The sequence below is a fragment of the Rattus norvegicus genome, chromosome 8 (genome assembly GCF_021556685.1).
Source record: "Rattus norvegicus strain SHRSP/BbbUtx chromosome 8, alternate assembly SHRSP_T2T, whole genome shotgun sequence".
Taxonomy (NCBI): Eukaryota; Metazoa; Chordata; class Mammalia; order Rodentia; family Muridae; genus Rattus; species Rattus norvegicus.
In genome coordinates, this window is record NC_141541.1 from 100,930,849 (window position 1) to 100,956,551 (window position 25,703).

The 25,703-nt window shown below is 39.0% G+C and overlaps 1 protein-coding gene across 2 annotated transcripts in view; it reads left to right on the forward strand.

Moving 5' to 3' along the window:
• The window catches only part of Plod2 (procollagen lysine, 2-oxoglutarate 5-dioxygenase 2), a 70,018-nt gene extending 46,177 nt beyond the window's left edge, over positions 1–23,841 (forward strand). The window contains 14 exon segments of one of the 2 annotated variants that reach the window (NM_175869.3): positions 546–643; positions 3,094–3,195; positions 5,533–5,658; positions 7,050–7,171; positions 9,030–9,134; positions 12,868–12,993; positions 15,190–15,331; positions 16,534–16,596; positions 17,616–17,729; positions 19,414–19,479; positions 20,061–20,165; positions 21,961–22,107; positions 22,217–22,342; positions 22,488–23,841. In NM_175869.3, coding sequence (NP_787065.2) covers positions 546–643; positions 3,094–3,195; positions 5,533–5,658; positions 7,050–7,171; positions 9,030–9,134; positions 12,868–12,993; positions 15,190–15,331; positions 16,534–16,596; positions 17,616–17,729; positions 19,414–19,479; positions 20,061–20,165; positions 21,961–22,107; positions 22,217–22,342; positions 22,488–22,643 — 1,598 coding nt within the window. In that variant the 3' untranslated portion in view covers positions 22,644–23,841. 2 annotated transcript variants of the gene reach the window in all.
• Positions 23,842–25,703: the final 1,862 nt, after the last annotated feature.

Genomic DNA, 25,703 nt, shown 5'->3' on the forward strand with positions numbered 1-25,703 from the left:
GAGTTCAGCATAATTCACAGTGCTGACCATCCAGTGATTAAGTTCTTCGGATAGAAAGCATGTAGTGTTTAGAACTGTGAAGGGAGAAGCTTGGAGTACAGACATGGTGCCTTCCATGCCCCTCTATGTTTTTCTGGACCATCACAGAAGACCAGCTGAGAATTAGACATCCACCCGATCAGGTGCCCAGTCACTATGCAAGTCTTGCTTAGACCTGGGAATGCACACTCACCGCACAACATGGCTTGCTGTTTCTAGGGCAGTCATTCAAGGCCAGTCTGGGTCCACTGCAGGAGGATAAACTTTGATAGTGTGGCTAGTATCACACAGCTAGGAACCTGGTCAGGAACCAGTGAAGCAGCCTTGAGCCACTTCACAACCAGGCTTAGTGATAAGGCGTTTGGTTAGGAGCCAGCCTTTGTTTGCTAACTACGGACTTGGAGAAGATAGTTTCTGTGCATTAAAATAACGGGATAGTGTGTTTTACAAATCTATAGACCTGTATATGTTTGAAGTTGACAAAAACTTTTCTCCTTTTAACCCAGACGAAGTTGTTTTAAAGTTTGAAAATGGTAAAAGCAGAGTGAAGAATACATTTTATGAAACACTGCCAGTGGCCATCAATGGGAATGGGCCCACCAAAGTGAGTACCTGCGTCGTCAGCTCACTGTTTCTCAGTGTTGAACTGTGGCCACTATGTGAGGATCATCATCTCTTAAAACCTGTGTGAGAAACTTCCACATGAGCATTTACTTACATTGTCTTTATGCAGTTAGCATCTGGTTTAAAATAGGATTTTCCGTTAGCAGGATTATGACCTTTTATTCCATAGGTAGATACTTCGCTTTAGTGTTTATTTATTTGTATTTTTAGGAAGAGCAAAGGCCCGAGGACAGGAGAGCAGGCCTTATTCCCCATATTGTTCAGAGACCTTAGAAGAATCTCGTTTTGCACATGAAAAGAAGTAATTTCTTCAACTCTTTTGATGTATAATAAAAATGACCTTAATTCGTGCCCCCAGATCATAATGTGTAGCCACTGTGACCTTCAAGAATAGCTAGCTCTGGTTCAGGATCGGTCCTCGGCAAGTGCAAATGATATCACACTTGGAAGTGTTTTGAAGAGTCAGGAAGTTCTAGATCCAGTGCCCTGGAGCCCAAGGCAGCCTCGCCCTGTGAGCAGCTTTCCACACCTTGCTCAGCAGCCAGCAGAAATGTCTCCAATTATGAGGAAAACAGATGCTCTGGTGTGTGGGAATTGGGAGGAGGTGGATAGTCTCTGCCATGGATGAGAAACGGGAGGACATTTCCCATCAAAAGGACTGTTTCTCAACCGCTTACTTACTCTAGAAACAAAGGGCAGAAGGTGGAAAGTTACAAGATCACATTTTAATTCTAAAAACAGAAGGCACAAATCCCCCTCTGTGCTTTACCCCTTGGAGTTCCTGACCATTTTCATGTTCATACCAAGGATCTAGTAGATGAATTCATGGCATAAATGTTAAATTTTTATTTCTAAGTGGGAAAGTTGTCAGTCAAATGTTGTGAGGACTTTCTTAATGTGTCCAATTATGTATTTCAATTCATGTTTTACATTTTCGTGCCCTTTAAAAGTAACACCTATCAGGGTGTCCATTTTTATATAAGCATGTCTTATTAGTCACTAATTATTGGACAATCAGAAGTACTTTCTGCGTTTGTTTCTGTTATACATTTAAAATGTCACCATTGGCCTCTACCCCTTTTCAGAGGATGTCACTGTACAGTTCTAGCTAACCTGGAGGCTAGGAGTGCTGGGGCTAAAGGTGTGCATCCCCGTGCTCTGCCTCACTGACCCTTGAATGTCACAGTGACTGTCATGGCCATATATATGGTTCCTGCCTTCAGAGGTACCATGTCATCCACAGCAGATGCCGTGCGCTGCACGTCCTTGTCTCAGGTTTGCAGAGGTTCAGTGTAGCCACATCTGTAGCATCCTAGCAGCACAAAGGCTTTTCTGTCCTAACGCAGAGTTTACTGGTTGCAGCAGCCTCTGATTGAAACTTTCAGTGCTGTGGAAAATGTGGCCCAGACGGTGGAAGGGCTCTGGTGAAGCGGCTAGGTCATCTGTGCTGCACTGTCGAGCCAGGAGGAGCTGGAAAAGAATCTGGGCACTTCCTTATGTATTTCCACTTCTGTCTTTAATACAGTTGAGTCTTTCTTTTGATGATCTTACTTTTGCCATGATGAAAAAAACATGATTAAATAAGCACAATGGGGATTTGAGGGGTGTTCTATAGTGCTAATGTTAGGGTACAACAGACACTGTGATATCAAGACTGCAAAACATGTCGTGACACCTAGAGAGTATCTTCTGCCGTGTCCTGATTTTGGAGAGTTTGGAGTTATTTTTAGGGCTCAAAGGGAATTGTAGTGAGCTTGCGTCTTGTGACCTCTTCCAATTGCTCTCAATCGATACTGAGAAGGGAGGGCCATAGTCAGGGAGCGGGGAGCTTGTCAGATGGGTAAGCAGCCTCTACTTTAGCACAGCCTTGGTTTGTGCATTGGACATTTCCCATGCAGCACCAGTGTTCTGAGCAGCACTCCAAAGCCTAGCTGACCGTTAAGTCTCCAGAAATTGCTAATGTCCTTTGGTGATGAATTTTTCTCAGCATTTGTTTTGTGTGATGTGTTGGGAAGAGATCACATTATCCCTGCCCCATTTACTGCAGTGTCTGCTGGACATTTAAACACATTTATCTCATCACTAAAGTGCTAACATATGATTTATGGAAATTGGTCTAAAATGTCTTATTTGCTCCTTTAATAGATTTTTTGGCATATTTTTGCAATGATCGTTTTTTATTAGTATTCCTTTATCAAATTATATAAAGTAGTACAACACACGTTGTAACCACATAGACCTTTCTAGACACAGTTTGAAGCAGTTAGTGTAAAGAGAGCTTTATTTAATGTGTATTTATTGTTGATAAATGTTAGTGTGGGTATTGGGATATGCCAGGTGCAGACAGAATTCTGTGGAACTACGAGTATCCGGTGACAACACCGCAGTGGGTAAGGACTACTGCTCATCTGTTTTTCTTGCATTTACTAGATTCTCTTGAATTACTTTGGAAACTATGTTCCAAATTCATGGACACAGGAAAATGGCTGTGCTCTTTGTGACTTTGACACAATTGACCTGTCTACAGTAGATGTAAGTGGAAATTATTTGTTTCAATTTATATTAAAAATCTACATTGTCATAAAATGCAGTGACTCAGGAGAAAAGGCAAATTGTTTTATACCGTCCCTTGGATATTAGGTAATGGATTTATACTGTAAAGATACAGTGACTGAGAAAATCTATTGACTTGTCCTTTTGAATTGTTTTGAAACCACTAACAGCTTGAAAGTTGAGAGAATCGAGCATTTGCAGCATGCCTGGGAGGTAAAGCAGCACAGGCTCAAAATAAAGTCTGTGAGGGCTGTGTGGCCGCGGTACCTGTGGAGCGGCAGGTCCCCCACGCAGCACCCTGGAACTCCCAAAATGAATGCTTCATTTCTCATTGCTGCCTGAAGGGAGGATAAAAAGCAAATTGTCTGCATTTAGTAACTTCTGAATAGAGCTCTATGTCACTTGGAAGGAAGGATATTTTGGCCAGACTTTCAAGCAACAAACTAAACGTTTCCTATCTGGAAAGCAAGCCAGAGCAGTTCTGAATGAAGCTGCACCACAGAGATGTTTAAACGTTTGTCTTGATGTTTTTTGCAGAAAATGGTGGTGTCCTCTGGAAGGAGAATCAATTCCTTCTGTTTGGATTTTCCTTTCTAATATAAACTTTCTGGTTGAAGGAGAAAATGTTCATGTTGAGGGTTTTATTTATTTATTTTTTTTAGTTCAACATATAAATAAGGTTTTTGTATATAAATAATTTCGTTCTAAATTGTTTGACTTAAAACTTTATAAAATCTGCTAGGAAAGGAAAACAAGTTATTCCTAAATATAGTAAAAGTCTGTAGTCTCAAAATATAGTGATCATTCAATAGGGACATAGAAATTAAATATTTGTAAGAGTTAAGACCCCAGAGTGAGAATATGTTTAGATGTGGGTCATAGCACATTTTTATTGGCTAAAATCAAATTTCGGTTATATTTTAATTCATTCATGCTTTGTTTGTGCGTATGTTTGTGTGCATGCTAGTGTGCACATTCTGTGTGCACATGCAGAGGTCAGAGGACGCTTGCAAGAGTTTGTTTTCTCCTTTTAGTATGAGTCCTATGGATCATAAACACCTTTACTGCCTGGACTTCTGGATCATCTTACTGGCACTATGTGTGCATATTTCAGATACTTTTAGTGTTTGATAGATGTTTCCCTGTTGTTGCTACTGTTAAGAAAAATAAACCAAGAACATTGAATGGCTCTAAGTTCCTCCTGAGTTCCGTCTTGCTTTTGTATAATGTGGGATGGTTCATAACTTCTAAGGCATTAGGACATTGAATGAGACACGTCAGAGAAGACCGTGAGCTACTCCTGACTAATTTCCTCCATTGAAAGCTCCTGGAGGGTGGATGTGCTGCTTCTAGGGGTTTTGCATTTATTTGCTCGTCTAGTAATCAGTGTTTGAAGTGATAAGTCAAGCCCAGTGGATCAGCTCAGTTTCCTGCAAACATATTCTCGCATTCAGATAACGCAGGGATGGGTGTGAAGAGATGAGAAGAGCCAAGTCCACACAGCACGGGTGGGCCGAAGGTCTGGCTCAGTGGTATCGAGCTTGCTCAGCGTGTTTAGCGTCTCGTAGGTCTGGCTTTAGCCCTGTTGCATAGTAGTTAACTTGTATGTCTGTTTTTCCTCCTTACTGATACTCTTTTAAAACAGGGAGCTTCCATTCTCTTTGGTGAAAACATCACAGAGACTGCCATAGTCAGTGTGGATTGCAGTTTCATATAAAAAATAAAAGGGGAAACTACACCTAAATATCCTAACGTAGATTTAAGAAAATGCATAAACATTTTCATTAAAACAAAATGTTAGTGAAAGTAGTGTATATCAAATGTGAAGAAAAGAGTAAGATAAAAAGAGCCTATTAATAAGATGAGATTATTCCTCTCCACCCCCCTCCTTTTCCCTTTCCCTTCCTTGCCATCTCTCCTTTCTCCATGCCCAGGGATAGTTAGGGTCTCCACCAGTAAGCAACACCCCTGGTCTGGAACTTACAGCATTCTTTCAAAACAGTTCAGCTCGGAAGACATTTTTTTGAGAGCAGCCCTGAAGGAAATGAATCACAGAAGTACTTTAAGTTCTACATCCAAGTTTCAGGAGGCATGTGATGTGATTTGATAAAGTCACCTTGACTGGCTTTGTGGAAATTAACTTACAGTGCAGAGCACATCAGTGCGTGATGCAAGCTTAGTGACTATGCTGACTTGAAAGTCTAGCGTGGTGTCGTTTGTTTGCAGTTTTCCCCCACTGTGATACTGTTTAAGATCTGAGCAGAATTTGAAGTCGGACTGATCAGAGTTTGCTTTTGTATTTGCTATAACATGTAGGTCTATCCGAAGGTAACACTAGGTGTTTTTATTGAACAACCAACCCCCTTTCTACCTCGGTTCCTGGACTTACTGTTAACACTGGATTACCCTAAAGAAGCACTTCGACTCTTTGTCCATAATAAAGTGAGTATCTCCCTCGTGAGTGTCGTGGGTGAGAATTCTTCGGAAGTGACTTTCCTTGCAAATAAACCAAGTGGAAGGTTTTCTTCCATTCTATGTTGAGAATTGAAAATTGAATCTAACGTTAGGCTGAGCAGCATGAAATCGACGGTTTCTGTAGATCAAAATGGCTGAATATTAGCCGTTTTCATACGACATGTCTGTGAAGGGTGTGTGTAAGAGCTTGTGTTCCTTTGCACTGAAGAGGGTTCAGGGCTTTCTTTTAGTGGATTTCTGCCATTGCTGATTTTCTAGCAATAATCCCACAGCATTAGAACTAAAACCACTTCCATCCATCCCAAAGTGGCATCTGCTTCACCAGAGAATTTGATGTTGCTATTTCTTGCAAGCCACGAAGCATGGTATTTTCTACTTTTGTGGTAATAATTTTGAATTTTGTTTAACTTTGTGTTTGGGTGTCTCAGAATCATTTTTTTTTTCTGTAGAGTATTTTAAAATTTCAGAAACCCATCTTTCATAATTTCAAAGAGTAAATGTCAGACATTTGCCATCCAAAATTCATCATAGTAGAGATACTTAAAACAAACCCTTTTTACTTTCATGGTATTAGGCTTTTTCTTCACATTTTACTTGCCTTAAATGGCCTTAAAAATCTTTAACGTTTCTGTTCGTCATTCTGTTTAAGGCTGTGTCTTGCACCTTGTGTGATGCTGACCTGGCCATGCTATGACAGCCTTTTGAGAAGGCTGAGTTTGACTGTTGCATAAAACTCTCCTCACGGCCTGGTGCTGGAGAGAGAATCCCCCTGAACTTCAGTATGGCTGAATCAAGCTAAACTGGCGGTTGACACTGCAGACGGGATATCTGTCGATATTAATACATCAAATAGTCTCCATTACTGACGACAGTCTCTCATATCATTGTATTGCTGTCTTTGGCTTCAAAGATTATTGTTACGTTTTTTCACAAGACTTTATATTCATAACAGATTAATATTTATTATATTTAGTAGACCTTCTTTTCTAGATTTTTATGACAAATGTATGGGATTCCTAGGCTATAAGATTTTTTTTTTCTCCCTTCAGTTCAAATTCTCTTGAATGATTAGGATTTGAGTAGCATTGCAGGACTTAACCAAGGAGTGGATACTGAAATATTTTTGAAGCAATTCTCTTTTTGGATATTGATGCAAACCGATTTTATGTTTGTTGTGTGTGTGTGTGTGTGTGTGTGTGTGTGTGTGTGTGTGTGTGTTTTAACCGACAGTTAAGTGTATTTTCTCCAATTGAACAACTGTGAATCGTATAATTCACACTCTCAGTGTGAAGCATTGTCTTCATGTATAAATCATGATTGTTCTCTCTCTAACTTTTTCTATTTAAAATATGTTACAGGAAGTTTATCATGAAAAGGACATCAAAGCGTTTGTTGATAAAGCTAAACACGACATCAGCTCTATAAAAATAGTAGGACCAGAGGAAAATCTAAGTCAAGCGGAAGCCAGAAACATGGGAATGTATGTCTGAATGCTGTATGCCGAATTAGTGTTCTAATAGATGAACTTCATGAAAAAATTGTCTCAAAATTATTCCATTAAAGTTGCAAGGCAGCTGCTTCATGTCTGTCACAGATACAGCTCCAGGAGTCAGTTCTGCATGGGTGTGGTTACACAGGACAGCTGTAGAAGTTTCTTACATTTTTCTTTAAACTGAGTCAAAATGTTTAATCAGTTTATGAATTGAACTTCGGATAAAGATTGAAGCAAAACAGCCGATAAATGAATATTATGGCTGCAGTAGTGAATGACTTGCTTTTAAATTCACCATTAGAGGCCCTATATATAGTAATGCCCCTATGGGAAATACAGGTGCTCCTACTTGCCATGGCTAATATTGTGTGCGCGGAAGTCTGCATACTTCTAATAGCATCCATGTAAAACTCTGCTCATAGAGACGTCATGGCTTCAGAGAATGCCAAGCCGATTCTCCAGAAACATTTCGTAAACTGCTTGTCAAAGGGCAAACATGCCGTGGCTTCTTATCAGGAGACATTCTTCTCTGTTGCTGACTCTTACGCCTTTTACTGTGCAAGTCTGGCTCATAGCTAGGGTTCTGCTTGGGATGAGCTTTTCGTACAGTCCGAAGTGCCTTTACCCCTAACTGAATCATTAGATAACCCCCTGAGTCCCCATTCAGGACTCCCTCCCTCTGATGGTTTGAATGACTGCTGTAAGTCTTCCCAATCAACTGTCCTGCTGGCACCTACTTTGAAAATGAACTTAAAGCAGAAAGTAGTCAGCGGGGCCAGTACTCGAAGGATCAAGCAGGCAAAGAATCCTAAATGCATGTGGAAGATTTCACAGGTCATCATGGTATCAGCACTGGCTCAGTCCTTGGTATTTCTGCTGATAACGCTGCGGGCTCTCTTGTAAAAAGATACCAGTCACCACCTCCAGTGAGCAGTCAGGAGACAACTGTCTTAAGAAACATTCTCTGCAATCATGTATTAGATATTAAGACTCAAGGCACCTTTAGCTTCATCTCCATAATTCCTCTCAAATTCCAGATGTGGGTGTCTAGGTTTGTAGTACATTGGTCTTAGCATGGATAAAGCTGGGATTAATCTCCATCACTACACACACACACACACACACACACACACACACACACACACACACACACACACCCCAGCAAAAAACCTAAACCACTAAAAGAATCTGAGTTATTTAGATACAGTATTTCATATTGTGTATCTATGTGTTAGCATGTAAAACGTAATTTCAAATAAAACAAATTAAGATGAATTATTTTTTCCTTTTCAGAAAGCATTTACAAGGCTCTCGTATTCTCATTGTCACAAGATGTTTTGTATGTATGGTGTATGTATGTGCATAGTGTGCACAACTACAGTGTTTGTAGAAGCCACAGCAGGACATCAGATACCCTTGTCTATCTTTATTCCCTTGAGACAACATCTCTCACTTCCCTGGAGCCAGCCAGTCACAGCCACCCCCTCTGTCTATGTCACTATAGTCCTGGGGTACAGCCTGCATGTTGGACCAGGCTGAGCTTTTCACATGGATTTGGGGCATAAGTCCCTATGCTTGCAAAGCGAGAACTGTGATGCAGTGAGCCATCCCTGTGGCTCCTGTATGCTTTATGCCTTAAAGTATATAGTGACTTGAAATACATTCTCACTTGGTCTAAGATTGTAGTGATGTATTCCTGTACATTGATGAATTAGGGATTTTCAGTGTCGAGCAGTGTGGTTGGGAAAATAACATCAGTGCATCCCTACTTAGGTTTGCTTTATGCCAATATTTCCAAACAGGAATTTTTATCTAATGCTTATTTTATTTTCTTTCTCAACACCAGGGATTTCTGCCGTCAGGATGAAAAGTGTGATTACTACTTTAGTGTGGATGCAGATGTTGTTTTGACAAACCCAAGAACTTTAAAAATTTTGATTGAACAAAACAGGTACTAAGATTTAACATGAATTCATTAGTCATACGGTAATTTCCCACCTCTGTGTGGACCTACTCTCTAACTGTAATAAATTGAGGTAGGTCACATTCAACTGTCTTCTGGATCTTGTAAACTCCCTGTACTAAATATTCCATTAGCAATCGTAGCCAAAAGTGTTTAATAGCACTTATAGACAAAAAGTGGCTGTTTAATGGTATTTGGTCTATTTTTTATATAAGCAGCATTTAATTAAAATATTAATATATCTAATACTAGAACATTTTTAAATTTTTATCATTTGTAAATATTTTAAATCTAGGCCTTCATAAAGCTCATCAGTTATTTGGTAGAACTATAGTTCTAAAGTCAGACTTTTCCAACACTCTGATCATTCCACGGCAAGCTAGAGTTGCATTTTCTGTTAAACTGACTGTCACTGACTCGAATTGAAATGGTATAAAAACATTATGGATTCAAGGGTCGTAATCCTACCTGCTCTAATACAGTGACTACTGTCTCTGTTGCTGTTCCCCGGTCCTCACGGCCCACATCTGTGCTGTTTGTGTGCATTTATACTTGACACAATAAAAAAAAAGGAGTAGGAATTGAAATGTCAGCATGACTTCACTGTGTTACAAGTTACATAGGAAGTCAGCTATGCTGCATCAACCCTTCCTGCATGTGGAGTCATGCTCCTAGGTCTGCTCAGTCTGCAGATCCAGCCTTTGCTGCCTAACCTGACAGAGCACACACGGTCTGTCTGTTCCGTCCCATTGTGCTCATCCACAGATACCTGCTTTAAGCCAATTTCAAGTTCATACTTTCTCAAAGTATTTTAAGGTTTTAACCATTTGACTTGAATAAGCTGATAGAGATATTACAAAGTTCTCTCAGATTCATAAAAAATCTAGGAGAATTCAATAATTTTAAAATTTTGCTTTGTTAATATTTTCCCACTCTGATTTGAATGCTTGTCATATGACACATACAGACTTTCAGTATTAAGTAGTAGTCTAGTTCTATTTCTGTTGCTGTAAAAAAAAAATAACCTGACAAAAACAACTTAGGGAAGAAGCTTTATTTGGCACAAGGTTCGGGTTACAGTCAATTATTGTGAGATAGTCAAGGTTGGAATATAAATTATCAACAGTCAAGAGCAGAGAGAGTGTAATTGCTCTTGGACAATTGCTCGCTTGTTCTCAGCTAGTTTTTCTGTCTTTTGTTACTACTCAGGATGCCCTGTGTAGGGAATGGTACCGCCCAGAGTAGACTGAATCATCACACCTCAGTTAACAATTAAAACACCCTGAGATGCCCATTGGCCAACCTGATCTAGAAATTTTTTCTTTAAGTCTCCTTCTTGGTGATGCTAAGTTTTGCTGGGTTGAGACTTAAAATTAGCCATCATGAATGAGTTAATTTTATGACAATTTGTTTAGTCATAGTTACTTAATTATTAGTTACTATCCTAGTGTAACAATTCATGCCAGATATTAAGTATATATTCCCCTTACTATTAATCAAAGGTTTTAATAATCTGAAAAATAAAATTATTTTAAGAGGAAATGAGTTACCTTTTTTATTCTTTACCCCTTTACAGACTTGTAAAACCAATGGTTCCTATTTGCATGGACTTCTCAGTTAACAAAAGTTTACGTATGACTCTCGTGGTTCTTGCTTCTGAAGTTTACATGAGAAATGTGTGCATAATGATATGTGTGAGATACAGAGAACTCAAGTGTAGGCCACTTGTTCAGGATGGGACATGTAACTTTGAGCATCTGTCACCTCTCTGTTCTCCCTGTTTCTTGCTCCCCATTTTACTTCTTTGATAAAAGAGAAGTCATCTCCCCCAGTTTGTTTCTTCATACTTTCCATTCTTAAAAAACACTAAGGTGCACGGCAAGCAAGCTTTGTTAGACTAAGTTTCTCAGTCTAACACTTCAGGAACAACTGAAATTATAAGTTTTTTGTTTGTTTTGGCCTTTTTTAACTGTCAAAATACTTCATGTCAGTTATGGACATTGAATCATCATTCCCTGAATTCCCATAGTACTAATTTATAGCATTATTTCTTTTTTTTCTTTTCTTTTTTTCGGAGCTGGGGACCGAACCCAGGGCCTTGTGCTTGCTAGGCAAGCGCTCTACCACTGAACTAAATCCCCAACCCCTGTAGCATTATTTCTAATGCTATTCTACAAGACAAAACCACATGCTTCTGGCTAATATTTGGTAAATAGTAAAAAAAAATATCTTGGTGGGCATGATACATATTTTTCCTTAATTGATCTTTTTCTGTGTATAAGTACGTGGCCTGCATATAGGTTTGGGAACCACATGTGTGTGCCCATTGCCCAGAGACCTTAACGTCTGTCAGATCCATTGGAACTAAAGTGAAAAAGGTTTGTGAGCTGACATGAAGGTGCTGGGAACCAAGCCTGAGTCTTTGGATAACAAGCTAATACTCCTAATTACTGAACAATCTCTCTAGCCTTGAGATATAATATTTTTATACTTATTTTATTTTAGTATATGTTCATGCAAGGGGCCTGCTGATCTTCGGAAGTATTGAGCATTTTGAATTAGGATTCTTTGTGGAGAATGTTCAGTCCAAAAGCATGGAAGAATCATGTGAGCTTTTCTTAAATGATCTGGTGCCACTGCAACCTAAAAGTAAACATAGAGACTGACTGTCAGACTTTACTCATTTGCAAATGGATAATATAAGGTACTAACCAAGGGAAAACCTGATGCACTTCAAACCTGTACGTGTTTCTCTCAAAGGAACCACGTTCCAAATAGTTAATAAGACAAGACATTGTTACAGTGTCTTACTCTATTCGCTATGGCTGTAACAAAAGGCCACCAACTGGGTAATTTATAAAGAGTAAGAGTTTATTCTTTCACTCATGTGGACTTCTAGGCTGGGTGGTTCAGTATAACATGCAGGGGCTGCTGCAGGGCTGCCAGCTGCCTCACAACATTCTTGGGTACCGTATGAGGAGAAGAGGGAGAAGAGGAAAAGAGTTTCAAGGTCTCTCTGCTCTTATAACCTTCTCTGAAGTTAGGGACCGAGATTCATTGGAGGCCTCTCAAAGTCCCTCCTCTCAGCCCCATCATGGTAGCAATTAAATTCAAACTCTAGTTTCCTAGGGGACTTGCAGTTCCAGGCAAGCATCTCTGTTTTGTTTTCTAAAGTGAAGGCTGACATATCCATTGCTGGGAGGCCAGCTTACAACTGTAACCCAGTTTTAAAAGTCCTAAAATCCCGAAGACAGACGGTAAAGTAATTAGGGTTTGTTTTTGGAACACTGCCTTGTCAGTGTCTCAGCCCATCTGCCTGTGTTGTTTTTCATTCAACAAGTATCCATTGGCTACCTTAACACTGTGGAGAGTGTTCCGTTTGCCAGTTAAACTAGAATGTAGTTTAAAAACAGTGAAACAATCTATCTTTACTCTCTTCAATGTAACTAACGTGCTATTATTTGAATATTTTGTTAGCATTTCCAATAAATTTTCCATTTTTGCTCTTTTTAATTACCATAATTAAAAATTTTGTGTCTATTGAAGAAAAAATGATGGGATTAATTTTTTGTTTGTGTATTTATATTTATGTATATATATATATACACACACATTATGATTGTTATATGTTAAATGAACTTTAACATGTTACATGTTTTGCAAAATGCACAACTCCAATGACTATTTTAAAGTTAATAATGCTGTGGGTTTCCTTTCTTAGGAAGATCATTGCCCCTCTTGTGACACGTCATGGAAAGTTGTGGTCCAACTTCTGGGGAGCCCTGAGTCCTGATGGATACTATGCTCGTTCTGAAGATTACGTAGATATCGTTCAGGGAAACAGAGTGTGAGTTAACTGATTAATCTTTTCATATACAATACAGTGAAGATATGATCTTATGTGGACTTCTAGGCTGGGTGGTTCAGTATAACATGCAATGTTACTTGAAAACCATCTTTATCTATCTTCAATTTGCTTAGTATAAATTTGAAAACTGGGAGATCACTTACAGTTACATAATAACATTTTTTGTTAGAAAGCAGTCTATGTGATTAGTGGGCAACTTCACTGTTAGATGATAATACTTGGTTGCCATGTGTACCTGTCTAGTGGAGGAGAGGAGTAGAGCTCTCTCCTAAAAGCTGGAAAAGAGTTTAGTTTACCTAATTCATTTAATAGCTCCAGTAAAACTTGTCTTTCTTGTCTTTAAAATTTATAAATATGGAAATAATAATGCAGAAAACCAAAACTTCCCAACATTTGCAATCTCATGAGGTTTTTTGTTGGTGATGGCGGTAGCTTTTAGTTTGTCATCTCTGTGTGTAAGAGCTAATGTGTTCTAAAAAGGTAGGAAACTTCACCGACATTCAATTGTCATCTTTTAGGTGACATGCTACAATGTGCCAGTGTACGAGTCATATATACTTTCTAGATGATAGCTGACATTTTCTAAAATTAAGAAAATTAGTCTGTCAAATATCAAGAGTTTTGTTAAGGAACTACTAGGCAAGAATGTCACTCTGTTTTCCTAGATGGTAGGCTAGCATGCCGGAGTCCTAAGTGCTTGGTCTTAATTAGCCAACTCTTCAGCTGACATCTAAAAAGAGGTATTCTCAGATTAAATGCCTCATATTGTCCTTGGGGAAATTGTAGATGTGGCAAGGTCAATCTGAAAATAAAGATGGGCTTAGGAGCATTAGATCTGATTGATAATAATAATCTATAATAAAGTTTTTGTTATCTGATAGCATAATAGGTAAGGGATCAGTAGGAAGACAACTCCATTTCAGTTACTTTTATTGAGTCTAAAAATGACTTTCAGAAGTCATATATTTGATACTATCCATGGATTGGATGAAAGTGAAGGTTGTCAAATGCAGAGCCGTGCCTTCGTGTGGATTATAGTAAACCATTATTGTTGCTCTGTATACAGTGGTTTCCTGTCTGATCCACCCATAGAGGATGGTAAGGACTGTGGTCAGTTACTGAGCTGGAGGAAGGAGTGATTCATGGCTGATGACACATAGGAGTGCATCTGCATATGTGCCCTCAGAAAGAAGTATTGCGTATCCCAGCACGTTTAGTGTTTGAATTTACCTGACAAATCATATTGATTTAAAGGCCTTTGATTGTTTATATTTTCTCATGTAAGTAAGACAAAATGAAGTCTTACACGTCCTTGGTCAAGACTTTCTGTTTCCTAATCGTGACAGACATGGGCTTTCAGGAGCTGATATTGTTCATATAGGATGAGTTGTGTCAGACTGGGCTGGGGATAGTGCGAAGAGGGAACTGTCTGCCAACAGTTCCACTCCAGCTGCATTTCCTCACGGCTTCTTCATGCCCAGATTTAAGGAAAGCTCAATGAATTCCTTGAGAATACCATAGGTATGAAGTTAAATGAACTGCACCATGTTATATGTCTGTTATATGTCTTGCAAAATACACAACTCCAGTGAATATTTAAAAGTTAATAATGCTGTGAGTTTCCTTAGGAATATCATTGCTCCTGTTGTGACACGTCATAGGGGGTTCTTATTTTTATGTTCATGTATTTTTTATTTATTTATTTTGACTGTGGTTGGATGCACACCCTCAGGAATAGTGTTTACAAAGTCCTGTGGTATGAATACTTCTATGACCTGTGTCTTGGCATTGATGTCTGCAGGGAGCTATGCCAGCTAATGCTAGCACACTTCTGGTTCTGTGTGAGCACTTTTGCTATCAGACGTTCACTGATGAACAGAAACCATTCTGTACAGTAGTCTGTATAACATAACTGTAACAAAGTGGCATGTAACAACAGCTAGATACACCTAAATTAGAGTCTATCTAGGGATAATAGTTTCTTCTGAACCTCATTAGGACATGTATATACAAAACATTCACTTTTGTCAAACATCATCATATTGTTAGCCAGCTGAATAATTTATATATGCAAACCATGAACATTACAAAGTATTTATTTTAGAATGTAAGCACGAAAGACATTCCTTGTATGTGTGGTATTACTGGAATGCTTTTTTTTTTTTTTACCTTCAGAGGAATATGGAATGTCCCATACATGGCTAATGTGTACTTAATTCAAGGGAAGACGCTGCGATCAGAGATGAGTGAAAGGAACTATTTTGTGCGTGATAAGTTGGATCCCGACATGTCTCTCTGCCGCAATGCTCGAGACATGGTAAGTCCGCAGCTGCGGCTTCCTGCAGCTTCCTCATGAGACGCTTGCTTTTCAGTCCGCGTGGCCCTGTGTTTGGATGGCCCCTTCTCCCTTACTTGTAAATACCAGCCAATTTTTTTGATCCTATGCTCTTTGAAGAATAATCCGTGAGCGTCTATAATGTAGATTTTTAAATGTTAGACTGAGCTTGTCTCATAAGCAACCCGAAAAGATTTTAATAAAGGCAGAATTAAGAATAAGAGTTGCTCTTTTAAGAGAACTATCTTTACTCACATTGGAATTTTTTTAACTTAAAAAAAATCAAGTTAATATTAATTTGAATGAAATGTACTTTACACATTTGATAAGCACATACTCTTCTTGGGAAATCAGTGACTATTTTTTTCTGAGTGCACCCTATAAGATAAGTGATGGTACGAACGAAGCAGGTTCCCTAACTATAAAAAGAATATATTTGGGGTTGGGGATTTAGCTCAGTGGTAGAGTGCTTGCCTAGGAAGCGCAAGGCCCTGGGTTCGGTCCCCAGCTTCGAAAAAAAGAACAAAAAAAAAGAATATATTTAACATATGTGAAATTGATGATACATTAGTATTTTAGTATTTTATAAATGTACTTTTACAATAAAATATAAATGCTCGTAGAAAATAATTTTTCAAAATGCACAGATATGTTTTAATTCAGAAAACATAATTAAAAGATTTTCTATTTCAGCCATTGTTATTTTGTTCCTCAATTTATATAAACAGTCATGGCCTAAGGAATATCAGAAAAGTTGGCAAGTATTTTTCCTTAGTTTAACAAGGCATGTGTTCCGGTGTGTTTGTACTGCCTGTGTATCTGTGTGCACCCTCAGTGAACACCCTCAGGACTTTGATTGTATTTGTGTGCTCATGTTTGGCTGATTTCACTCAACAGTGCATCCGGAATGGCCTCTGTTACTCATTTTTTTCCTTTGTCTTAATTATGTGTCTAATGAAGTTTGCTAAGGAATGAGCTTGGATATGTGTTTCACCAAACAAGTTAAAATAAAGCGGCAGGGAAGGCTTCATGTTCTTGTGTGCTCTGTAAGCTTTGCTTGTTTTGCATGTGTCTAGGAAGGGCATTTCACAGTGTCTGCTTTTATCCGAGCTGCTGTATTTATTTACCAAGATGCCTCGCACAGGGTATGCAGATCACTGACCTGATGCTTCTCTTCATTTTAGACCTTACAAAGGGAAAAAGACTCCCCCACTCCGGAAACATTCCAAATGCTCAGCCCCCCAAAGGTGTCATTTTTATTTATTTTTACTGATTTTTCTTTATGTAGTTGTTAGATATGCTGTTTCCAGTGGCAGTCAAGCCACCCTGTAAGAGCCTCCTTTGCACTGACTGGTAAAATGATGCTTCTCATGGGATCCATATCTGCTTGTATGTGTGTTGTGGGATTTTGTAGATGTGTTGCTAGAGGGTCAGCTCTTGGTTGATCAAAGTAGTTTACATTTTATAATTAGCAGGTGAGAGAAATAACTTCAGATACTTTTACTAATTGTTGTAAGGTTTTAGAGTGCTGTGGAGAGGAGAAGGAAGTGAGTTTAAAGGGCATCTCCATTAGAGATGAGACTTGGGTACTTGTGGATGTGTTTGTTTGCCACTAATCCTTTTTATAACAAAAAACAGGTACAGAGAGATGTCCTTGACCCAGTGGTGTCAGCCATAATTACTGGGTTTAGGGCAAGGGCAGGAGACCAGGAGACAAGTTAAAATAAAGCGGCAGGGAAGGCTTCATGTTCTTGTGTCTTTGTCTTAATTATGTGTCTAATGAAGTTTGCTAAGGAATGAGCTCTCTTAGATCCTCCCAGTGCCTACAGAATGGTGTGGGTGCTGGGGCAGAACCATAGAGGAGTGCATCGCTGAGAAAGAACCTTGGACATGTTGAGCTTCCATAAAATATGTGCTTCTTTGAAAGGAGATGAAGAGAAAGAGAAGACACACTTGATTGCCTGTTGATGTCTGAAATGTTTTCTACTTTTCCCCCATCTGCGTCTAGGATCACTGAGAAAGTAACAGAGTGGCCCAGCAGCCCAGTCCTCCTCTTCCTTTCATTTGACCCTTAGTGCTAGTAGTTTTGTGTGTTGTGTGAATCTATAACAATATCTGTTTTAAATAATCCATGTTTTATGCAGAATTATAATGTGTCTTTACAAATGAAGTATTATAAAAATTGAAATTAATGCATCTTATATATTTTTCCCATGATTAAGTGTTCTGTGCTTTGAGATTAATACTGCTGTTTTTTGGTATGTAGGGTGTGTTTATGTACATTTCTAACAGACATGAATTTGGACGGCTGATATCAACTGCTAATTACAACACTTCCCATCTCAACAATGACCTCTGGCAGATCTTTGAAAATCCCGTGGTATGTTCATGTTCAAGTAACCCCCTCGCTGCTTGTCTTCCTGTCACGCTACGTGGACATATATTGTGCACTAATATTGACGCATAGATGTTTTTAAATGGGTTCAATTAATTGTGTTTTATGATTTGTTATAGTTCTAAATTTGACCAAGAACGTTTTAAAATTAAGACACATCCTCAAAGGAAAGGAATTTATCAGTTTCTTTACTTTCTCCCAGTACTAAGCATAATTTAAAAAAATATGAATATCATACATATTTTCAAAAGGAGGGGAAAAAAAGACCTTACTGACTTGGGCTTAGAACTCTCTCCTAGCATGCAAAATGCATTAAGTTCATCCCCAGCTGTGCATCCCCCTCCCCACCTACACAGACACACACACTATCACAAGTTAGTTTTGGAAAACACCCAGTATTTAATTAAAGTTACTTAGTGTCATAAAACAACAGTTTTTTAAATGTAAACTAAGATAGCCAGAGGACAACGCAGAGTAAATCTTCCTCCCTCCTAAGGTAATGTGCTCTTAAGTTGAAGAAAATTGAGTCAGATGGTAATAGCTGCTGGTTTTGAATTACCGGCCCTCGTTCATCGGTAGCTTTGGCACATCTGTCCATTAGAAAGAAAGCTTTCTTGGACAGTCATTTTTGTACCTTCTTAAGATCTCGTCCCTTTCCAACAGCAAGTTTTAAATTACAAAGACTCTGACCTCCTGACGAGAGTAATCTTTGATTTTTGGAAAAATAGCAGGATTCCAGAAAGAGCAACTTTGAACACTGAATCCTCTGTTAAATTTAAAAAGAGAGAGAGAGAGAGAGAGAGAGAGTATCTTTTTGGTACTTTGGTGTTTCAATGAAACATTTGTCTTATTTTACCTGGATATTTTCAACTTTTATGAGGTAGAACTGGATGTTTTTTTTTTTTTTCTTTCTTATGGAGAGAATAGAATGCTTAGCTTATGCTCTTACCTTTTGTAGAAGTTTGAGAGGTAGCAGGACTTGGTTGTAGCTCGCAGGTGAGCTTCAGTTCATGGCCTTCCTTGTCTGTGTTCCTGGGAGCTCAGCTCTCCTCAGAGGCTATGGTGACTGTGCTGAGGGAGCCGGCCCTTCCTGCCTTCCCATGGCCTTGCTCACTCTTTCGTACTTCAGTCTGAAGATGGTTGGTGACAGAATACTTAGAGATTTTCCCATTTTTAGAAGTTCTAAAAGATGAGTGAGATTATAATTTGTCTTATTTGTTTCTAATGTCTAGAGGTATGTTTTCAAGTGAAGAGTTTGTGTCAGTGCCCAATATAAAACGTTAGGGATTTTAACATCAACAAGTTAAAAATAGGATGGCCCAACTCAATTGGAATGTGAGGTTTTTCTCCTACGCTTAACACTCTGAGCTCCATTCTCAGTTCTGTTTTCTTTTTTATGTTTACATACCACATGTTTAGTTCTGTCAAATTGCATATAAATCTATTTATTATAATGTTCAATTTTAGTAGTCTGAGACATGAAACTTTATAGATGAAAGGCTTGGTTTCATGGGGTGTACCCATTTGCAGAATCAGGCCAAAACTGAAATAAAAGCTGTTTTTTAAAAATTGTAAGTTTCTGAAGTTATAAATTATTTGAATATTTTAACAATGTGTATACTTATTTATGGAACAGTTATTTATTTAAATGTGTTCTTTGTTTTCTTAGGATTGGAAGGAAAAATATATAAACCGTGACTATTCAAAGATTTTCACTGAAAATATAGTCGAGCAGGTTTGTACTAATGATTCTAACTTGTAGAGTGGTTTTCCTATAATTTCCACAAAATCTTAAGCAATACTACATTAGCAGAAAATTTAAATATAGGGAAAGTATTGGTTACGTACTATTCATAAGGTTTACCTACGGCTTTTAGTTTTCTTAATGGAGCCAACCATTAAGACCTGTCTTTGAAAACATGCAGATGTGCATCAGGGTGTTGGACCTCCCTCAAGCCACTAAAGCTGGCGAACTACTGATAGATGATGGTACAGTGGAACCTTGTCTTGTAAAAACAATGGATTCCCGAACCTTGTCTTGTAAAAACAATGGGTTCCCTTTCTTAAACAGTTTTATGCAGATCTACTAAAAATGAACTACATTTCAATGTTCAAAACTGTCATTCAGATTTGTTGCTGAGGAAGCTTTGCCAGGACTGTGATACACCATTGTTTTATGGAACAAGAAGAATAAAATACACTACCAACTAAACAATGATAAAAATTATTTTCTGGTGAAGATTTTTTTAAAAATGCATACATATCAAGAACTATTACTGGTGTTACTCAACTTTCTAATGACATGCTGTATTGTAGCCCTGTCCAGATGTCTTCTGGTTTCCCATATTTTCTGAACGAGCCTGTGACGAGTTGGTAGAAGAAATGGAACATTACGGCAAGTGGTCCGGGGGAAAGCATCATGTGAGTTGTAATTTGCAGAAAGGAAATGAGGAGGGAGGGGTAGATATTCAGAGATATTTCAGAGGATGTGCACCTTACGTGGTACATGTCTCTGGGGCCTTGAACTAATTGAATTAGCCATCAAGAAACTTGGAAGCCTAATTGTACTGATTGCTAGTTGTTTTAGCTCACTGTGTACCTGGGTCACTTTCTCATTTATGAGAGTAATTCCACTGTGTAGCCATGAGGGATCTGTGCCCCCCAGACTGGAAGCGATGAGTAAATCCATGTCTTCACTCACCAGTGTTCCAAGGACAGTTTTTATTCCCTGTGCTTATTGTCCCAATCATGCATTTGACTGTTTGCATGGTCCTGTGTGTGTGTGTGTGTGTGTGTGTGTGTGTGTGTGTGTGTGTGTGTGTGTAAAATAGTGCAGCAGAGTCTGGAATTCTGCTTTTTATTTACATTGTTCGGAAACTTGGCAGTAAAGTAATATAAGCCCTGATTCCATGTGTGTCTCTTTAAGGAGCCACAGGGGCAGCCTGCTTTTTAACATTACAAAGGGATTTTAGTGGGATAGTTTGGAATCCTAGCTGCATTTGCCTAGCTTTGCTCACAGTTATGTACCTGACCAGGAAGGCATGCTTTCAAGATATGAGGGAGAACCTGCAGTCTGACGTTGGCGGTGTGATGGTGAACAATTGCTGAAAGCCTTGGGTTACACCAAACACAAAAGGGTTAAGGGGCTCTAGTCCAGAGAGCTCACAGAGGGGTCTACCATGAGGCTGTGTTGCTTGTAATTTTAAAAATCCATGCTAGCTCCAGCTTGGCTCTAGAATCAGTAGCTGCCCATTTCTCCTTGCTGGATGCTGAAAATGGCCTTCTGGCCCTGGTTCCTGCGGCTAAGCCTCCCAAACTAGTCCTTTCTGAGATCACCTGAAGCTACAAGTTCCATAGACAGACTGCCCCGTTGGCTTTGCCAATGACTGCTTTGCAGTTTCACCCTCTCTCTTGGCCACCTAAATGGTCACAAATAGAAAACTCCATACAGCCTTAATATTTAATACCAGCCAGATTTCTATCGGTAAATCTCCACCCCCAATATGCCCATGCAAAGAACAAACAGTTCAGTTATAATATTTATAAGCTGCATGCCTAGGTTGATATACCACTACACTACTCTATCCCCAGCTATGAGATACCTTGATACTCGTGCCTCCTCCCGGCAACGTGGTTCTGCCCCATCTTCCACCTCCTTTTCCTCCATCATCCTCTCTCTCCCTCCCTCTGTCTCATCATCTCTCCTTCCTCTCCTTCCTTCTTCAAAACTTCCAGCCCCACCTTTTCCTTCCATTGCCCAATCACAGGCTCTAGCTTTTATTTGAGCAGTTAAAATGGGGAGAAGGTTCTCATGAAATCCCCTGAGTGCTGTGATCCTGTCCTCATGGGGTGGGGGGAGCCCCTTTTCAGGGAGCATAATTAGCATCAAAATACAAACAGCACCAGGGCAATCCACATAGCAAGGGTGATTGTAAAGTTGTTTTCAGGGGTGGTATGAAGGCTTAGAAAGTCACTTTAACAGTGGAACTCTATGATAAGTAATAAGTAGAGAAGTATTTTCCAACTGAAGCTCACTTCACCACTGACACATGCATGTCATGTGCAAAGCCGTGTTACCCGAATGAACTTTACTGTCTTGATACTAAAACAGATGGCACAGTATAATCAAACAGCAGTTTATTTTATTATGGTCCTTGATTGAAAACAACACCAATAATCAATACAAACTGTCTTGGTATATTAATGTTATTTCCAGGACAGCCGTATATCTGGTGGCTATGAAAATGTCCCAACGGATGACATTCATATGAAGCAGATTGACCTGGAGAACGTCTGGCTTCACTTTATCCGAGAGTTTATCGCTCCAGTTACCCTGAAGGTCTTCGCGGGATATTACACCAAGGTAGTCCCGCCTGTCCTGCGCCTACCAGCTCACCGCTGGTAGAAGAGGAGCATGGGAACATGCTCTTCTGTCTCCATTGTTAAGCAAGTCTCCTGCCTTGATCTTCTAGGGATTTGCCCTGCTGAACTTCGTAGTGAAGTACTCGCCCGAAAGACAGCGCTCGCTCCGGCCTCACCACGATGCGTCAACCTTCACCATCAACATTGCTCTAAATAATGTAGGAGAGGATTTTCAGGTAATTATGACAAGCATAAGAGAATGTTTTGAGCTGTGGTAATACAGGAAAGGCTCTGCTGATATTTGGGCTTTGCTCACTGTTTAGTCGGCGCAGTTTGAATATTGCTGCTGATTGAAAATGTGTTTGTGTTTAACTTTCTTAGGGAGGTGGATGCAAATTCCTAAGGTATAATTGCTCCATCGAATCCCCCCGAAAAGGCTGGAGCTTCATGCATCCTGGGAGGCTTACTCATCTACACGAAGGGCTTCCTGTCAAAAATGGAACAAGATACATTGCAGTCTCATTTATCGATCCCTAAGTTATTGACGGAACTTAAACTGAGTGGCTCTTTGAGATGGATGACTGGCGGGAACATGTCTCTGAAGTTGTACTTGAGAAGACGAGAGGAATATTTAAATAATGTCACCAGAACAACGTCACTTTGGGCCAAGCATTTGAAAACTTTTTATATAAATTTGTTTTATGTTTCTTAACGTCTGCTCTGAGCCTTAAAACACAGGTTGAAGAAGAAGAGAGAGGAAAAAAGTGAAAGTTGGTATTTATTTCTGTGCTTTAATTGTCTATGAAAATGATGACATTTTATAAAATGTTTAGGTACAAAGGCATGAATGATAATCAGTAAGCCTAATAATATTTTCTTATTTAAGGAGAACCTGAGAAGATTTTATTTTTCAGTGGGAGAAATATGGAAAATGGTTCTAAATGAGGGTCGGCACGTCTGGAAGCCCGGGATTCTGACGCGTACTGAATTTATGTGTAACTTTTAAGCCATGCTGACCTCCGGGTAGATTCGCTTTTCAGTGATAAGGAAGAAAACCCAAAGAAAATATTGCACAGAGGCTTTCCTCAAGCAGCCTGGGCAGATGGCCAGTGGAAGCCCATCCACTGGAGATCCTCAGCTTGTGAGGCAGGTGCTCCTGTCCGTTGGAAACTGGGCCCCTGTGTGTCTCCAGGGCAAGCTCTCAGGGGAAGCTCACATCTGCCTGCTTTACAGAGTGCTTCAGGCGTCAGCTCCAAGTCAAACAGGATGTGTTTCCTTCTGTTTTTCCCCTCTAATTATAGAAAATAGTAAGGAAAAATATCAGTTTCATTGAGATTAGTAGTACATTTTACTATCTTCTTTTTTAACGATTAAGTACTTGAATTTTATATCAGGAAAATAGTTTTTGAGCCTGTTCTTACCTTTGGCCGTAGTTGGTAGTTGGTCTCTTTGTTTTTCCTGGAGGAGGGGCATTTCTTTTCCTCATCATAAACTACTTTCTCATTCTTAGTCTTGTTATTACTTTTCCTCTACCCCACTTTTTAAAAATTCCCACAGCAAAATTTTTATTTGAATTTTTAATATTTCTCTGAATGAGGTTTAAATATCTTTATTAGAGCTACTGTTTTTAATTTAAAGGTTAAACTTGAAGAAAGTCTTTATTCATGGTGCCAAAATGCATTTTTCTAACTCTGTGTGTTAGAAAATAATGAAAAATAAAATAACTTAAAATAAACGTTGTGCCTTTCTGTATTATTGGTGGTTCTTTAGAAGTGAACATATTATAAACTATTCTGAAAGCATATCTGGATATAAAAGCTGTAATTATTTTATTTACCTTGATGGTTTAATAGTATATCAATTACTACCTAAATTTTAAATTCAACTGTACTTTTTCTACTCCTAGAGTGACAGGTCATCATACAGAGACCAGTGAGATGGTATAACTCGTTTTATAGCAGTGCAAACAGAAACCATGCATTTAATCAATCTACATATTTGTCCAGCTGTAGTTTTGAGTCTCTGTGAAGATCCAGGCTCAGTCAAGCAGTGAGGATATTGTGATTCTGTTCTGGTGCTCACTGGGAGACTGATTGAGAGGTAAAGAAGTTGGATTCCCCCCTTGTTCTTTTTGGTGGCCCTAAACATCCAAAGTAGATCAGCTAGATTGAGGAAGTGTTTTAGTAATGATTTATTAATTTAATCGCACTTCAGGCAGATTGTTCACAATATGTAGATCTGGTCCGGCAATGGTGCCATCCAGGTCCACAGAAACTAAAGGATTTACTTTCTGCAGGCTAGGCTCAGACACTTGCTACACTGTTCTGTGGAGGCCAGATGCCAAGCATTGGCTCCTACGAAACACATCAGGCCATGTTTCCAGAAATTGAATAAAGATAACAGACTAGCAAATTTTCTGGTTTTATTTTTCATCTCGCTTTAATGAAATAGTAGGCAGTGTGTCTTAGAATCATGATTAGTGAGAGTAAACCTCCCACAAGTAGATCATACAAGTTAAAAGATGGGGAAATGTAAGATTGGGTAGGTGGAGAAAACTGATTACTGAGACACCGATGGGAAGAGTTCCCGAAGCCATGATTCATGCATTCTTTTTAGGAATAACAAGATGACAGATGTCTCTGGAAGAGAGATATATGAGGAAAACCATGCTGCTAGAGTACAATACCAGCTATGGTTAAAAAAAATCTGTCTGTCTCTCTATCTCTTTGCGTGTGTGTGTGCGCGTGTGCGTGTGTGTGCGTGTGTGTGTGTGTGTGTGTGTGTGTGTGTGTGTGTGTGTGTGTGTGTAAAATATTGTAGAGAGGACATAAAGGTACAAGACCTTGGAGGAGTAAATTTATTTTGGTCTTTTTCTTGTTTCCTTGCAACTGAAATCTTTCACTCTGTAAATGCATTTATGTAATATTGAAAGAAAATGCAAAAAATACCATTTACATGTGTAAGACGAGAAGACTTTCAAATCCTCATGATAGTTATTTTGTTCCAAGTTATTTCTCTCTTTTTCTAATTTTTTCCTCTCCTTTCCTGTTTGAAACCGGAACCTCTTACTCACTCATGTTCGTTAAACACCTCCCAAGTCTGCTTTTGTTAACTATTTATGCACATGGGAATCAATATGAATAGCATCCCCTAGAATAGATCATTATATTCTAATATTTCAGCCTCTGTTCTGCTTTGCCTTTAAAAACTGCTAACATTTTATTGGTAATTTCATAGAGTAAAAATATGGAAAAGCACACATATATGTAGTAGTAAGTGGGGGGCTCTTAGTGACAGAAGGCGCCCAGATTCCTGCTAGTTTGCGTGCTGGCTAAGCACTAGAGCACATCTTATGTGTTAGTGTTTGGACATGTCATTCATTCAGAGTTTTGGACCATTTAAACCCCGGATCTCGTTAAACTGCAGACAAATCTAATAGAATTTAAAATTGCTGTTCATGGTGAAGAACCAGTCTGTGTCAATAACTTCCTTTCACTAGATGTTGTTTTTGGAAAATTAAATTATTTAGGACATCGTGAAAGCAGGTTTTGTCAGCACTGTTTTTCTGTGGTCTTTCAGAGAACAAGTACAGACTTG